Source organism: Pteropus medius, unplaced genomic scaffold (genome assembly GCF_902729225.1).
Source record: "Pteropus medius unplaced genomic scaffold, Ma_sr-lr_union100, whole genome shotgun sequence".
Classification (NCBI taxonomy): Eukaryota; Metazoa; Chordata; class Mammalia; order Chiroptera; family Pteropodidae; genus Pteropus; species Pteropus medius.
In genome coordinates this window covers 3,150,917-3,168,775 of record NW_024347867.1, presented here as the reverse complement: position 1 = coordinate 3,168,775, position 17,859 = coordinate 3,150,917, and the positions used below count along the sequence as shown (strand labels likewise).

General features: G+C 37.7%; 1 protein-coding gene across 3 annotated transcripts in view; it reads right to left on the bottom strand.

Moving 5' to 3' along the window:
* The window catches only part of MAP7 (microtubule associated protein 7), a 151,461-nt gene that overhangs the window by 44,020 nt on the left and 89,582 nt on the right, over window positions 1–17,859 (bottom strand). For all 3 annotated transcript variants that reach the window (XM_039878995.1, XM_039878997.1, XM_039878996.1), the window contains exons 2-3: window positions 14,338–14,439; window positions 10,130–10,207 (exon numbers count right to left, since the gene is read on the bottom strand). In XM_039878995.1, coding sequence (XP_039734929.1) covers window positions 10,130–10,207; window positions 14,338–14,439 — 180 coding nt within the window. The remainder of the gene's footprint in view (window positions 1–10,129; window positions 10,208–14,337; window positions 14,440–17,859) is intronic.

Here is a 17,859-nt window from a genome sequence, read left to right as displayed (position 1 = left end):
TCAATAGCTCTCCCAAGATCACAGGGTCTGAAAGAAGCACTTGTAATTTTGATTCAGCTTGATTCCAAAGCCTGTGCACTCAGGTACTACATAATATTTCCTCCGCAGTCATATCTGCTTACCTAAAATTTCCACTTGAATTTCTTAGATCCATCACATAACTTTACTGATTATCTGTATGTTCGTCCCTACCTTGAACCAGAACCTGCTGTGTTTTCTATGTTCTGATAACAGATTCATAACCTCCAAATGGTCTACAAAGTTAGACACCTCTGGATCCTCCTCAATTTCTCTCTCGTTAAATCTTGTATAATCTCAACAAAGCAGTTAAAAAAATTTTTTTCCTCCCTCATGCTTGTTCCAAACTAACTCAACACATCTGAACAATTGACATTATCATTTTACATTAGAACTATCTTTCCAATTCAGTGTCTTCTCTTCAATCTTTCTGTTACTATTGTATTTAAGCCCTCATTCCTTTCTCACTTCTTCTGATGTTTAGTCTCTCTCCTCTTCAGAACCATCCTGCATACTGTTCTGAGAGACATCTTCCCCCCAAACCAAATCCAATGTCAGTCCTGCTTGAAGGCCTGTTAGTTCTCCATTGTTCCCCTGTTCAACTTCTTAGATTGGCCATACGATCATGTACCTTTATACATGGTACCCTATGCCCTGTGGCCAAAAAAAAGGTTCCATGGAAAGTAACCTCATGGGGTGATCTGATCATAAATTTCTAACAGGGTAGTCATGCCCCAGGATATAACTTTTTAGTAAAAGGTTTATTTTTCCTTTAGCAAGCCCAGTCCCGTTGTTTTTGTGCAACTAGGTTAACACACCTTTGAAACAAGCATCAAGAGAGCACATATTCTTGTTAGGTATAGTTCCTGTAACCCAATCCCCATCTGGCTTCCTCCCACCACCATGTAACCTTCATTTTATTCCCTCCTTAATTTCAAATGCATAAAAGAAGCTGCAAAACTGTTATTCTGCGGAGCATTTGAAATCTTGCTCCCTGGCATATGTCGTCAGTTTAGCTAAAATAAACTCTTATAAAAATTCTCTACAGGTTTGGACGTTTCTTACGTTGACAGCCCAAAATACCTCTTCCCACCTGTCACACTTCTACTGGCTCCCAAGTCCTTTTCCTCTGAAGAGTCCTCCCTGAGAGCACGGGCACTCTGCTAGCTCCATTCAGACTCCCATCACAGTACCTGTACACCAGATTGTAATTTCTCTGCTTTTACATGCTTGTGAATGAGTTCTTCCCCACATTCACAATGTCTAGCTTAGCAGATACGTAAAGTAAGTTTGATGAATACATGAGCTAAAGACTGCTTGACTTTCAAGCAAAGTGACTTGCACTGGGCCTTCATTAATTCAAAGCCTTCTAGACTAGTCATTTAAACTGGTGTTCTTCCACTCACCTCCCATTTGAATATTACACCAGAGAACTACCTGGTAATAAGTGTGACCTTGCAGGATACACACAACACTGTGTCTCCCGCCCCCGAGGGGCCTTCCTACTGTCTTCTTCCCTGGACGCAGTGGTAGGATAATGAAACTGAGGTACTGGGACAGTGGTTTACACCTGTGGAAGGCCTGTCTTACATATGAGCTGAAGGATTTTGAGATAAGAAAGTGATACGGTGCCAAAACTTATCTTCGGGGCTAGGCTTAAAGGAATCCTTAGCCTCCACCAAAGTAAATGGAATTTTGCTAAAGGACACAAAGCAATGGTTGTCCTTAGAATCTTTTTGTGATTGCTTCAACCTTAATTCATTCTCTGTTCTCAGAGAATGTTGCCATTCTCTTCACCTGGCTATCTCACTGAGCCCAGCTCTGCTAGACCAGGAAGCACAAATATCCCTCTATTTCTGCCTCTCCAATCTCAGGCATCTCGTTAGTATCTGTGGAATCACATGACCCTCCATCATCTTTATCACCATTATCGTGGTGAGAGGTCTTCACCTCTTACTTTGTGCTGACACCTAGTGATTTACAGGTATTATCTTCACAGCCACTCTATGAGGTAGACACTGCTATTAAACTTATTTTATTATGAGAAGTCTGACACAGAGAAGTGAAGTAACCAGCCCGACGTCTTATAATAAGCCAGTGCTGGAACTGGAATTCAAACTCTGGACTGTCTGACTCTAGAAGCAAACAATAAGCCATTATGCTAAAAGATATCATTTGGAACACCTCCCTATGACTAAAGCTCTTCTACTTTGGGAAAAGTTGGTCACCCATTGTGAAGATCCTGATCTTCTAATGTCCCTCTTAGCCTTTATCATCATCTCTTTACAAGACCCCTTACTTTTCAGCTCTTGAAATCTTTTAATCTTTAGCCTGAAAAGCAAAGTAAATTTGAAAGAAACAAATAATGGCTGCTTCATCGCAATGATTCATTTAATGTTAAAGCTTCAACCTCTGAGTTACCTAATCCATCCCACAACAAGCATTTATTCTTTCCAGTGCTGAACCTGTCTCATGATACAGCTGCTCTGGTATGTGCTGATGTCCATGTCCCTCCCATTAATGTGTATTTAGTTCCCTTAGCTGTTCATAACCTGCCTGACGGCCTTACGAGTGTTCATACTATGTTCATTAAGTGACAACTATATTTGTTAAGAGACCAGATGCCAAGTTTGACCACAGATCTGCCAAAGTTTCATCTAGTAGAAATTTGAATTAGAAAGACTGCTTTCTCAAAGTGCATCCCCTTCCCCTTTTTTGCGGGTAGTCATGTCAAAACCAATGACTGTCCTAATAAAAAAAAACGTGAAGTGTTAAATCAGGGGCAGTTTCACTTATGACTGTGATCAGGGATACAGCAGTATTTGTTGTTTACCAATCCGAACTCCCCTATCAACATTTTTGAGATAAACATTTTAAGCCAGATTGAAATGATCATTTATTGTTTGACTATACTCTTATTATTAATACTGTTGTCCCCAAATTGACAACACATTGAGATTCAGGAGGGGAAAAAAGGCAAAGTAAAATGCTATGACTAGAAGGGCAAGCAAGTCTGGTGAAAGTGTCTGATAAAAAACCTCAAATATAATTTAATCGACCTTTTCGTATTATCTTATTGTTGTTTCTAATGTATTACATTACGATAGATTTCTTGTATAGCTTTGATATTAGTTACAAAATCCAATATGAATGAATTGAATGAGATTTTTATAAGCTCGAATTTTCCTTCATGAATGATATGAGTCAATCATACTATTCTCTGGTAATCTTTAATGATTTATAGAATTCCAGAAAGCCCCAGTGAAAAATGTGACTCTATTCACATCGATACTTCCAACTTAATCTGTACCACCTTCAAAAAGGGAAACCCTATAACTCCCTAAACATAGAAGACTATTTGTCTTCTAAACATTCCTTAAATATTCTCTTGAATTTTGTCGACATATTGTAAGACTATTAGTTTTATAACCTGTATGAAGAACATGCAGATTTAAGTCATAACTATTCTCTTTGATAGATTATCTTTGTATCCTTGTTGTCTAACAGAAAATACTTAAGAATAAGAATTTAAGACTTGTTTCACTGACCTATTATAAGGGCAGGCATTATTTGATTATTTAGTAATGTGTTAACCAATCTGCAGAAGACCTGCGGCCTTCGTCTCTACTTATAAAATGTACAGACTGACACTGTGTCAGGCACTGTTCTAAGTATTAGGCTATAGAAATAAAAACGACACAACTTCCTTCTTTTATGGAGGGCAGATGGATAATAAACAAGTAAAATACACACACACACACACACTCTTAGATGTTGACAGTGATATGGAGAAAAATAGACAGTGCTAGTCTGAAATTTGAGTAAGGTGGTCAGGGAAGGCCTTATGGAAAAGATGGCCTTTGAACAGCAGCTGAAGCAGGAGAGGGAATGAGATAAGTTAGGATATCAGGAGAAACAGCCCAGCTGGAGTACACAGCAGTGTTAAATTCCAGGAGGTTAGAAAATTGATCTTTCCTTTCAATATCCCCAGAATTCCTGGCTCAACAACTGCACATTAAATATTAGTTGCATGAATACGTGAATTAAAATGGCATGACTTGGTACAACAGGAGGGTGTGCTTAGTTTATCTAGAATCAAAAGTTTATGATGTTCCATCAATTCTATGTGCTCTGATCCTTGTAAATGTTTTTGAAGAAAAATTAGTAACCAGGATCTATTTCAAGTTCATACAGACAGAATTACATACTCTTAATGGATTCTGAGGCTAATAAATAATCAATGCAACAAAATATTCTTAATAAGATGTCAGAATCTGCTCCAATACTTGCATTTTACGCTCTTGTTCTGCGTCACATGGAAAGGGAACTTGGCACCCATGCGTCTCATTTGCATGAGGAAGTAGATCAGCCCTACTTCCTCATGAGAGTTGGCAACATGGCCGGCTCTGAAACTTCTGAAAATCTGCCACCTGCATGTAAAGTATAGGGATCACTTGCCACTTATCAGCATCACCACTTGTTGAGGAATTTTAACATGGATTTTGGTGATTCCTGAACACACTGCAAACATGCTTAAATAGCTGATATGGCAGAAAGAAAAAAGGGTCTATTACCTATCTGCTCCATTTTTTTTCTAGATTTTTCTCAGTTCCTTCCTTAAGCTAAATTTATCACAATGTATTTTAAAAATAAAATAAATGACATTCTGTGAAATAACTTACATTAGCAACCATGGCAGGCCTGCACAATAAAAAGTACAACCACAGTGCTAATTTGCTACTAACTGTAATAATCCTGAGTGAGGTGTTTAGAACATTGCTTGGCCCATAGTTAGTGCTCAATAAACCTTATTATTACTATCTATTAGTAATATTAAGGTAAGATTAATATTATTAATATTTAAGTAAAGATTAGAGTAAAATCAGTAAAAATTAGAAAAATCAGCCAGTATTTATTATATATCAGTTTATACTTACAGCTGTGCCATGTACTGGTATACAAAGAATTAGAAAACAATGGTCATACTGTTTAAAAGCTTAAAACATACACAGTTGAGGAGTTATATAAAATTCAACTAGAAAAAGTTCAGGAGAGTATAAGGCAGCACTAGAATATGAGCTAAAATATGACAGTTACACAAGATATACAGTGAGAAAATGATAGAATTTCCAAAAGAAGACAGATAATGAAGACAAAGAAAGCTTCAAAAAGAAAGACTGGTAGTAACTGTGACAGAGCTGAAGTAATGAAGTACATTAACGATAGTTTTGGTGATTAAAATATATACTTATTAAGGCCTGGGCAAGGATGAGAGTAGAGGCAGCAAATTTAAAGTCATGGATCTGAGATTTATGTTGAAGACAGAGGTCAGCTAGTCTTGTGTCTAAATGGATTTAGGGATAAAGGGAGTGTGGCAACTTCCACTTACATACTGGGCCAGAGAGAGCTGAGGCCCCAGCTAGAGGACTAGGCTGAGTCCAGGTTGACCGCTGGTAGCTACAAGTGGCTCAGCAGGCCAGGGTGGAGACTAGTCAGTGCCCAGCATTGGGCCACCGAGGAAGAGAGAATGTTTTATTTTGTAACAGATCCAACAACTAAGACTGGCAGAAAGATGCCAGTGCCTCTCGTAGCGGTAGAAGTATCAAAAATAGCAGAAAGGAATAATTTCTTGGGGCCAGAAAAATATTGGTGCAATTAATTGGGACAGTTGATAAGTTGATGATCAATTTAGTTATAGAGAAGTTGAATTAAAGATAACCAAAAGCATCTATTGTCTTACGAGTGGAACTGGAAATGTGGAAGTTATATCATCAGAAAAGGAGAGTTGAAACCATGAGAATAAATAAGACTTTTTCCCCCTAGGAAGAAAACAAAATTAAAGTTTAGAAGCGAGATGACAAATAAAGATGCAAAAGTTAAAAGGAGAGAAGTTTGAAGAAGCAGCCTGACTAGAATTAGATGAAATAGAATAGCTGAGATTACTAGTAGAAAACTAAAGCTTTCAGAGTCCGTATTCTCAACCAAATGAACAGAAGAGTCCCAAACATAAAAAAGCAACACCTGATTTTATGTGATAAATTGAAAGATAATGTAGAAAGAACAGGCCACATCATAATCCTACTATAAAAGCATTAAAGCATGACTCAGAGATTTAACCCACAGAAAGTTATTAATAGATCTTTCCCATTTGCAAAACAGTACAAACATGACATGCCACCAAAAACAAAAAGACCTTTATTCTCCCTCTCTCTGTCTTGCTTTTTAAAAAATGAGGATTAAAAACAATCTTTCAATGTTAATTTCAACCTACATCCAACAGTGAATAATTAATCTTACTGGCCAATCACTTTAAATTGTGCTTTGTCGGAATTTCTGGAATGTATTCTATTTATTATTTTTTTTAACTTGGAAAGCTTTGAAGTTTGAAAGCTTTGTAATATTGATATTACTATTTCCCCACCCCAAAGAACACAGTCCAAAGATCTGCTATTAAATGACTCCCTCACCTCTGCTTTTAAAAAATATTCAACTGCTACCGCAGCTTCTGCAAAGCAGTTTATGGGCAGTTTATCAGTTGTGCCCTTTGATTTTTAGTACTGAAGATTTTAAAGAAATCACCCTTTTGTATTCTAAAGTACAGCTTAAATTAGCTGCTAGAATTTAGATGACTCTTTTACAAATGTACATATGTGCATTTAAATGTATATTTATTTGCATATTTATGAAGACTCAAAGGAGCCTCTCAAAATTTAGTTTTGACCATGATGGCTTAAATGAAAAAGAATAAGCAAAAAGACACAAAATTTAAAAAGACAATGAAATTAATGCAAAGAAATTAGAATTGATATATTTCATTAAAATTATAATTGTCAACGACATAAGAAGAGATGAGATCAGAGTAAGAAAAACTATAATATTTAACATGGCAGAGGTAAGAAGAAAGAGAAACACTATGTTATATGCTGGCTCACCAAAAAAGTAAAGTTGTGGGAGAGATCAGGAGTGACTACTAGTGGCTACAGGGATTCTTTTGGAGTTAATAAAATGCTCTAAATTAGACTATCATGATGGTTGTCCAATGTGAATATAGTATGATATATACTGTAAATACTAACATGCTATACTGTGAAAGTACTGAAAATCATTGAATATACACTTTAAATGCGTGAATTTTATGATATATGAAATATATCTCAATAAAGCTGTTTTTAAGAATTGACCTACCATATGATCCAGCAATCCCTCTACTGGGTATTTAGCACAAAGACTTGAAAACTCATATTTGAAAATATATTTGCACACCGATGTTCATAGCAGCATTATTCATGGTGGCCAGGACATGGAACCAACCAAAGTGTCCTACGATAGATGATTGGCTGAAGAAGCTGTGGTATATATATATATATATATATATATATATACATACACAATGGAATATTACTCAGCCATAAGAAGAGATGAAATACTGCCATTTGCGACAGCATGGATGGACCTTGAAATAATATACTAAGCGAAATAAGCCAGACAGAAAAGTTTGAAAATCACGTATCACATATGTGGAATATAAACCTAAAAGCAACAAATGAACAAGACAAACAAACAGAGACTCATGGACATGGACAATGGACTAGTGGTTATCAGAAGGGAGCGGGCAGGGAGAAGGGGGAAAATAAAAAAATAAAATGTTAAAAAAATTATGTATATATAGTATGAAAAAAATAAACTGGCATTTAAAAAAAAGCTTTTTTTTTTTTTTTAAAGTTGTGATAATAGAATAATACAATAACTTGAATGTCACTTTGACTCATATAATAATCTGAGGAGCGCACTGGGTCTTCTTCCCAGCTGTCCTTGCATCACTGCTCTTCAGTCCCTGCCTCTTCCATCTTCCAGGATGACCCGTCTTCACCCTCTCGTTCGAAGCTCAGGCGGCACCTGACATCCCTAGGCCGAGTTAGGTACTTCTATGGGTTCTCAATGCCCCTTGTGTGCATCTCTTCAAAGCCACCCTGCATTAGAACTGCTGTGTGTTTATCTGCCCCTTTATGGACAGCAGCGAGCCCTTGAGGGTCTCAACTTTATTCATCTTTTTAACACAATATCTGGTAAAAAAAAAAAAATGTTTCAAAATATATAAATTAATGAGTCATGTTCTGTACCATCCATAGGAATTGAAATATGGGGCTACATCTTAAAAGAAAAAAATCTAGCTATTCAACATACAAAGCTAGGCAACTTGTAGGGATAATTTGCAGGCTCAAAGCTGTTAAGTCTTACAACTTTATAGCATAAGAAGTGAAATTATTTTTGTCTGACAAGCATACTCCTGCTTTCTACAGGAATTAATTATGCTTGGCTTTGAAAGACAAAGAAACCCAAATGCAAAGGTATGAGTTAGTGTGTAAGAGCTAATTCACAATGGGATTTAAATCATAAAGGAGTAGGCTGAAGCTATGAAGCTACTTCCACTCAAGCAGACATGAAGTCATGTTGCAACTGTAAGGAGACATCTAGTGGTGTAGGGCCTGACTCAGCTGGGATGGGGTGGAGAGGGGAGTGGGAGGGCACCAGGGCTAATTCTCAGATGGATTCAGAAACAGAGTGCAAGTAAATAACGATCACCCCAGAGCAGTAGTCAGTTTGTTCCTTTTGCTCATCTGGAGTCTCTTCCTGCTTCAGTAGCTCTGCCTTTTCTCCCTTTCTCATTTCTGGATCACTTGTCAAACCAACCTCAACTAGGGAGCTGCGGGCACAGTCCACACAAGGAAGGTCAGTAGACCACAAAGCACTCCAGGGAAAGAGGGAACCCTCACAGCCACAGACCGCCTGCTCTCCAGGAACCTACCAGCCTGCAGGGAACCTGACAGGGACTTCAAGCCTGGGTGGAAACCCTGGGCACAGGGAAGACAGTAGAGCTTGTTCACTTCCAGCAGGACATTGATATTCGTGTCAAAAAACTTTGGCAGCAAAAGAAGTAGTTTCATATGGTCATGATGGCAAAGGAGAGAAAGAGGCCTGTGTTAAAAGAATGTAAATAACACCAACAGAATTTCGAAAACCTAATTCCAGTGACTTTCACAAATTTGGGTTCTTAAGAATAACGAAGACAGGATATAGGGGGCTGGGTTCCCCAACTGAAACGTTAACTCTTACAAAATGTAGCAGAACTTTAGAAAATTTATGGGTCATCCACTGGCAAGATTCTGGCAACCTAAGTCAGTCCCAGTTTTAAAATACTTAGACATGAGAACATTTGAGAGCTTGCTCCCTAGTATATGTCGTCAGTTTGGCTCACATGAACTCTTATAAAAATTCTAAAAAATAATAATGATAAAAATAAATAAAATAAAATAGAATAAAATGCCTAGACATACCAGAAACACTGAGACACATTGATCAGGCATTTCGTTTTTCCAAGGCACACAGAGTGTCCTCCTGTTTTAGCTACTGTGCATAAACGGACATCGAAGTAAAAGAGCAGTTGGCACCAGCATCCTTGCTCAACGTTCTAGAAGACAATGACTGCTACGTGCCCTGATCTTGGCTTATTGGTATACTAGTCCTGGGACCCAGCTCTCCGGGTGATTATATGGCAAATACCACAGTTGCTAACCTTTCACAAGGGCCTTAGGTAACAAAAGGAAAATCGGAAACCTCAGCTCCAGGTCTTGTGCTTTTCCTGGCAGCAAACTGGCAGCATCTGTCTGTAAATTCAACAGCAGCATCATTTTACCGTGGAAAACAGTAAGTGCTCTAGCAGGGTGTTGTCTCATAACTGTTCACATAAAAAAGAACCATATGCTTACCATCCTTGTATTTTTTTAAGTCGTAAAATGAAAGCTGAGCCATCATGCCTGTTATATATACATTCCCTCTGGAGCCACATTAAACTAGGATTACAGTGTAAGAAGTGAAAAGAACCCTAATCCTGGGCCTGACTTTATTGTTGCTTACAATTTAGTCCTATGTTTATATCGCACACTAAATTCTGTTTTGCAATCCATCTGCAAAACTCATGAAGTCATGCTAGACAGCGCCGTTATTATATCGATGTCCATTTGCTCAATGTTAAGTGTCCATTATCGTAGAGGGGAAAAAGTACCATTTCAACAACAGTGTCCTTAAGAGATCGAATGAGGACTAGGCATACCTAGCTGCTTTTCCCGCTCCTCACGTCGCTCTCGGGCCAGCCGCTGCCGGTCATCAACCCGTAGCACAGGTGGAGGGTCTGAAAACAAGATAAAAAACATGAGAGAAAGAGTAGATTTTTTTAAAAAACCAATGATATACACTGATAAATATCTTTCTGTCTAGTAAATTTGATGAATGTAAGATTACTAGTCTTACAATTAGTACATATGACTGTAGTGTCAGGGATATACTTTAACATTATTTTCCTGAGAATTTCCAAGGACTTTTCTTCTATTTAAAAACATGTAAGACAATAGATCCTATGAGTTCTCACCACAAGGAAAAAGACCCATTTTTTTCTTTTTTCTTTTGTATCTATATTAAATGATAGATGTTAGCTAAATGCATTGCAGTAATCATTCCACAATATAAGTCGAATCATTATATTGTGCACCTTAAAATACAGTGCTGTATATCAATTATATCTCAATAAAACTGGAAAAAAATTTTAAAAAGACACAGCAAAAAATTATGTAAAAACAATTTAACTGTAGCCTTTTCGCTATTTTCGCCAATCAATATGTATTATGTTTTGTGTTTCTAAGCTACTGAACTTCTAATATTTTTATGCTTTAAAAGGTCTGTTCCTTAACAACAAATAGAATCCTAAGCACAGTTATTCTGAGATGTTCACCAGTTAGATGTGAAGAGCCAGCTTTGGAGTCAGATAGCCATGGGTTCAGTTCCTGCTCTGTCAATCACTTGCTGTGTAAATTTGGCTGAGTTACTTACCTACCTCTCTAAGTCTCAAGTTATGACATGTGTTTCATGGATTTTTACTTATTACCTCTAAAATGAGGACACAATAGACCCTATCTCACATCACTGTAAAGATTAAATAAAATAATGCTGAAACAGCATTAATACAGTGCCTAGCCCATGATAAGCTACAGTAAATTCATTCATTCCCTGAACACGTGAACATCTCCTATGCACCGGGCACCCCTCTATGTGCTGAAAAGAAAGGAGTCAAACAAACAAACAAAAAAAACCAGAAAGCTCTGCCCAAATGGGGTTTGCTTTCAACTCAGGGGAAATTTAATAAACAAGATAAATAAGTAAAATATATAGAATAAAAAAAGGGGGCAAAATATATAGAATGTTAGGCTGAGATAAATGCTAAGGAGACAACAAAGCAATAAAGGAAATTGTGAAATGGCAGGAAGGGGATGTCTAACATTTTAGATAGGGCCAAGAGCAGCCTAACTGTGATGGTACTTTTTATATGTAAAAATCTGTTCCAAGTAAGGGAGCTAGCTGTGCAGATATTCCAGAATATGGGAATCAAGTGCAAAGGCCCTGAGGTCGTGAATGCTCACGGTGTTCAAGAAACAATAGGGAGCTCTGGGTAGCTGGAGTAGAATGAGATCAGTAAGTCATGGGGCCAGAGACACTGGGGCCTGGTGAGGACTTTGATTATACTCTGAGGGAGATGCCACTGGGGGGGTTTCAAGCAGAGGGATACACTTCTAGGCTCACTCTGCCTGTCACTATATAAAAAGCGGAGTAGTGGTAAGATTATGATGATAATAATTACCCTAAAATCTTATGAATTAGCCAGGCATTTATTCATTCAACGAAGAGTCATTACGCCTATTTTCCAAATGAGAAAACTGAGAGAAATATGACTAAGGAAGATGGCATAGCAAAGTGTCTAAGGCAGGGCTTAAAACCAGATCTCTAACTCAATCCTGTGGCTTTTTTTTTTTTTTTCACCCCATGGCACCTAGAGAGTCATCGGAACAGCATGGTTGAGCAGCCAGAGAAGGGCTGGAAGATTCCAGGTCATGCATTCCTCTATGAGGGAAAATTATATGTAAACAACAAGGTAGAACGAAGTTTCGGTGGCTCTTTGAAAGACTTGTGTAGAGGGTAGTAGAGGGATAAAAATTAAGAGGAATTTTTAATGAACTTGAGTTCCTACTTTTCTCAGGTATGCATTGTTCATGAAGAAAATGCAATTTCTCTTCTAATTAGGTCAAACTCTTAATCATTTGGAGGCGGTTGATGGAGTTCTGAAGAACCATCTCCCACTTCTGTAGACGTGAACAGATCTGTGACTTTATAAACTGTTTCTTTTGGTCTGGGTTCGGGTATTCATAGCTGAAAGCACTGGTCCATCCTATAAGTAAGTGCCCATATTTATAGAACACTACGAGGGCCTTCCATACATGTCTTAAAGATAAGACACTAACAATGTAAATGTGAATAGATGCTTTCTAAATCAAAGAGATGTTCTCGAGTTTTCTACTGAGTTCAAAGTATCAGAAGGTAAAAGAGGGGAGGAAATTTAACTAAAATTTACTTTATTAAAAGAGATCTTGAGAAATCATTTGGTCAGGATGCCCATATCTAGTTAGGGCAATACTCAAAATATCACAACATTTAGCATGTACTTTTTCTTTCATTTTAAGTTCTTGGAAATGAAAATTAAACTGCTCTAGACAGATATTCCCATTACTCATATCCAATAAAATAAAATAGTTTTACTTAAGTCTAGCCCTCCAATATGGAACCTCTTATATTATTTGCAGGAACAGAACATGGTGGTTTTTAAAATAAGTCTTTTGAGAACTTTTGCTTATCTCTATATACAAGACAGCAGACACGAGATTCTCAAAATATACAATGTGAAATGAAATGTCTCCTCATTTAACTTGACTTTAGTAGCATAAATCAAGTGGCTCTAAAAAGAGATGGCCAACGGCAATGAAGATTGTCTGGCCTCTGCTCTCTCTGTGCTCTGTGCAGATCAATTATCACACTGGCAATTCTGTGCTGGAATTATTTATTCACACATAAGTTTACCCCACCATAATGTAAATTAGAATGTAGGAATGTCTTCTTTCTGAATTTCAGAATGGTATGAAAATGGATTAGAATTGATTGAATGGTAGAACAATTCATTAGAAATGATAGTCAAGAACAAGGAAAAAATAGTATAAACCATTTAGTTATGTTCAATTTTTATGATAAAACAAATGAGGTTTTCATGCTAAACAACTACTTCCACGAGGATGCTCACTTGGGTATACGGAACAAAAGCCCATCAGAATAAGTCCTGAAAAGATAGGGCTCATACAGTACCTCTCACAGTCCCAGGCACAGAATAACTACTCAATAAATATTATTAGATGGTGGCTGGGTGGTGGGTGGTAGAGGAGCAGAAAATGAATGAATGCAAAGGCAAACTGACTGAATGGGTAAATCTCAGCCTGCTAATTAAACTCCGCTGAAGCTATACATTTTGCACTAATAGTTGCTCATGTGATACTTGCAATAGTGATTTTTATTGTCCTTTTTCTAAGTGACAAACTCAATTTATCCGCTCTGTTCTAAGACCTTTTCCACAGGGAAAAAAGCCCCACAAAAGTTGATATAATGGGGAATATTTTCTGTGGGGCCTGATGCAATTATTTCCATCTTTATTCTCACAGATTCCCTGTTCGTAAGTGACTTTGGCCTTGGATGCAGCACTGAGTAGGCTTCCAAGACCCTCATGGGGTATTCAGTTTGCCTTCACCTTCCTTTGATTGTCTCTCATTATCATACTGTACATTAGTTTCTCCCCAGAACCACACAATGGTTGTTGGATGCTTGGAAGCAGCTGCGTTGTCTAGCCAATTGTTTGCATTATGTTTACAGACTGCTTCTTTGTAGAACTGAATGGAACACACCATGAATCACAGGCTATTAAATGAAATTACCGTGTAAGTGTACAATCATTGGGTGGATGAAGAACAAAAACATAATTCTATGCCAGCTCTGCTATGTGTAAAGATTTCCTTAAATGGTTTTTCAAGAAGTCACAAGAGATATGCAATAATGCTGGGCATACGGGTACAAAAAATTGTGTCACATCTATCATTTCGAACAGAATAGTAAAATTATTACCTCTTATACACTGCTTGACAGTAAAGCATGCATCCACATACACTATCTCACTGTCAAAATGACTATGAGAGGTAAAAAGGGCATGTCTTTCAATCTCCATTTTAAAAAAAGAAAATCAAGGCTTTGAGAGGTTCTCTGACTTAAACTCACATGAACCAGTATGAATGTGTGTTTCGGTGTCAGGACTGGAACCAAGCTCTCCTAAATTCTAGCATGCCTTCAAGGCTTTTGGGATATCCTTCCTTTTTCCACAGCAAATGCAATGCGTCCTACCTGGCTTATTTCCTGAGTGGTTGCTATTTTGTCCGGAAATAGCAGAGGAGGACCGGTTGGAGGCAGCAGTTTTCTTCTCTTGTACTTTGTAGCTGTCAGGTGCTATACAGATGAGACAAAAGAGAAAAGACATGTTTAGTTTCTTAAAATTTATTCAGAAACTTTTATCTATTCAACATTTACTGTTAACCTTTGTATCAGGTATTAGGCTAGATTCAGGCAATAAAAAGATGAAGCAGTTACAACCCGTGCCTTCAAGAAACATATTGCTCACTGGAAAGGACACATCCAAAAATCAACAGCCTCAGCTGAAGTGACCAATCGTATAGCAGTGGTGCGTTCAAGGGTCCATGAAGCTGTTTACTCCGGCTGTCCCACTTTACACATAAAGCAACCATGTGGAAATATGATTAAAATCGAAAATCTCTGATCTCAGTTCTTACAAAGTACATGCATTAGGAAGCAAAATATTCCAAGAACATAACCAAGTAGGTCACCAAAAGGGAATCAGAAAATATAATTTACTAACATTTTAAAAAGCCTCTGACAAAAGTTTAATAACGAAGATTGTTACAGAGAATAAGGGAAGTGTATTCTAGGAAAGGAACGAAGGGCAGAAATATCAGGCAGTTCTCTGGTTATATCCAGTATAGCGTTCCCCAGGCCCAGGCAAATTCTTCCTTACACATATTATTTCATTTAATTACTTTATATTTTCACAGGATATTTAAAGGATGTTTGCTACTGTCTCAGAAATCACGTCAAAAACCAAGACCCTGAGTTTCCCTGCCTCCTACTTTCTGCCTTAAAACCAGCTTTGCCCAGTCTTCCCCATCCATTAAAACAATTCTATTCTTCCAGCTGATCACACTCAAAGCACTGGAGTCATCCTTAACTTCTCTCCTATCACTTCCCACATTCAATCTATAAGTGCTTTCAGCCCTACTTCAAAAACATCTTAACACCTGTACCACTACCTTTATGATCTGATCATCTTCCCGGTGTGACTGCAATATCCTCTTACCTAGTCTACCTGATCCTACCACTGATCCCCTTCAGTGTATTTTCATCTCAGCAGTCAAAGTGATCCCATTAAAATATGTCACGTCATTCCTCTGCTCAAAACCCTTCAATAGCTCTCATCCCACTCAGAGTAAAACGCAAGGTCTGTATCATGGCTTAGAAGGTACTATATGATTTGGCCTTTACCTTGTACCATTTTCCTTCTAACTCTGCACTGTTCATACTGACTGACTTAGTCCATCTCAAAGCCTTTGCATGTACCTGAAATTTCTTCTCCCATTTATCAACACGAATATCTTCTTCACTTCCTTTGGGTCTCTGCTCAAAGATGATATTAGAGAGTCCCATTCACCTGTTTAAAATAGCACCCCCATCACTCATCACTCCCCATTCTTTCTTCCATTAGGCTGAAGGACCTGGATACTATCTAGAACACAGGAATCATTTGCTCAAGGTTTTTGAACCTGAAAGGGTGTGATGACAATTATGCTTTAAGAAGAGTAATTACAAAAATGGTACTCAAGATGTACTTTAAAAAATTACCAAATTCACTAAGTTTACCTTTGACCTCTGAGTGGGGGATGATATCAAGTTTTTGCGGCTTTCTCTCAATTACATATAGTATTAGCTAGCATAGAAAATCATGCCCTAACTAGTAAAAAGTTATCTTATGTAACTATTTTAATATTGCCCAGTTTCAAACAATTTGTTTGCTTTAAATAACAGTTCCAAATGCAAACACTGATTGCTTTATCTATTTGAGCTTTCTTTGCCTTATTTTCAGGGAAAAGTCTGTAAAGATACAGCAAGAAAATGGGCAGACAACAAATAAACAGCAACAGGCCTCAAATCGATGGTTTCTGATAAGACTTTGCTACTCGAGGAAATTTTACTAGGCAATTTATCAATGAAAAAAGGCTATATTCTGTGTGTACGTACTTAAAGCTGGGGGATGGGGACAAATCAAGACGAGTATGAGTGGAGTCAGGATAGGCCCTGACACTGATCTAGAAGGGAAATCAGAAAGCGTGATGGGTTCTGTGATGCTGTAACACGTACTCTCATCTCACGTGCCAAATACTAGCTGCCCGTTATCACCACGTAGCAGGTAAAGCCCACCCTAGTTAGTCTTAGCTATAGTCACAACTTTAGAGGCAGCCCCTAAAAACCCAAAATTGACTGTACTTGGAACTTTCCTCCTTCTTCTGAAAGTTAATCTTCTTGAAACTGCTCATAAAGAAGTTAACACTTAAGAAAGATAAACCAAAAGGAGTACCACCAGATTTGGAGTGCTTTGATTATAATTTTCTATGATAAGTCACCTCCAGCACACGGCAAGTAAAGCCTAATTAGTAAGCTGCTTAAGGGATCTTCTATTTATTGCTTTTAGTTAACTAAGGATAATTAGGACCACTTGTTTAGAATCTATTTTGGATGTATTCATTTCTTTCTTGCCTTGGCATATTTGACATAATTTAAGCTTTCTCTGGTGACTGAGTATCGGCAGTGCCCCCAGGTCCTGATAGCACACATCACCATAACTGAATAGTATGCAACAGTAGACCATGAAGGAGATTAAAAGACCACAACGCATGTTCAGTACATGTGAATCTTCTAAATAATCCCTGATAAAAGATTTTTTTCTGGGTTGTAATTTGCATTACTGTCTTGAAACAAATGTAAAAAATAAATTTCAATTAAACTAGATGTCTGGCTATTTGAATTCCCATTTATCTATTTCTGACTTTTATTGGATCCATACTAGTTGAACATCTATCTGCTCACTTTATTATCATCTGGATCTCAGAAATTCATTTTTATCCTAACAGACCTCTGAGTCCTACTCATAACGAGACACATTTGAAATCTATCTTAAAAATTTTTGTGTTCATGTAAAACTGATAGGTTAAATTTAATAAAATGAAGGTAATTAAAAAAAAAACTGTCAGGCTGTTTGGTCCAAGATTATAAACTGCTAATGTGAGACCATTAGGCTGGACATTTGTCTAAAGTTTTCAAGCTATCTTTCCACTTTTTATCAGTCTTTCTCTTCCACTACCATAAGAGTTCTTATTTCTCCAAAAACCTCTCTGGTTAACATTCTATCAATGGTAAGAGGGAAGATACAGATTCCGACAGACCTGGTTCAATTGTGAACCTGTTTAAATACTAGCTGAATGACCTTCAGAAAGCTTCTTGAGTTCTCTGAGTAGGTAATATGGGGATGACGCCACCTAACTCACAGGCTTGTTGGGAGCATTAACTAGAAGATGTATGATAAGAATCTACTATACGGTTTGACACACAGCAGGTGTTTAACATCATTCAGCCTCTTTCAAATTGTATGCTCTTCCACTGAGGTCCTGGGCCTCTCACACTCACGGCCCCCATGCGAGGTATAGCTGTGTGTTTGGAGGTCGGTGGGGGTGTGCATCCTTTTGAGTCAGTCCACCTGGCTCTGCCATTTATGAGCTGTGAATTCTCACCACATCACTTGAC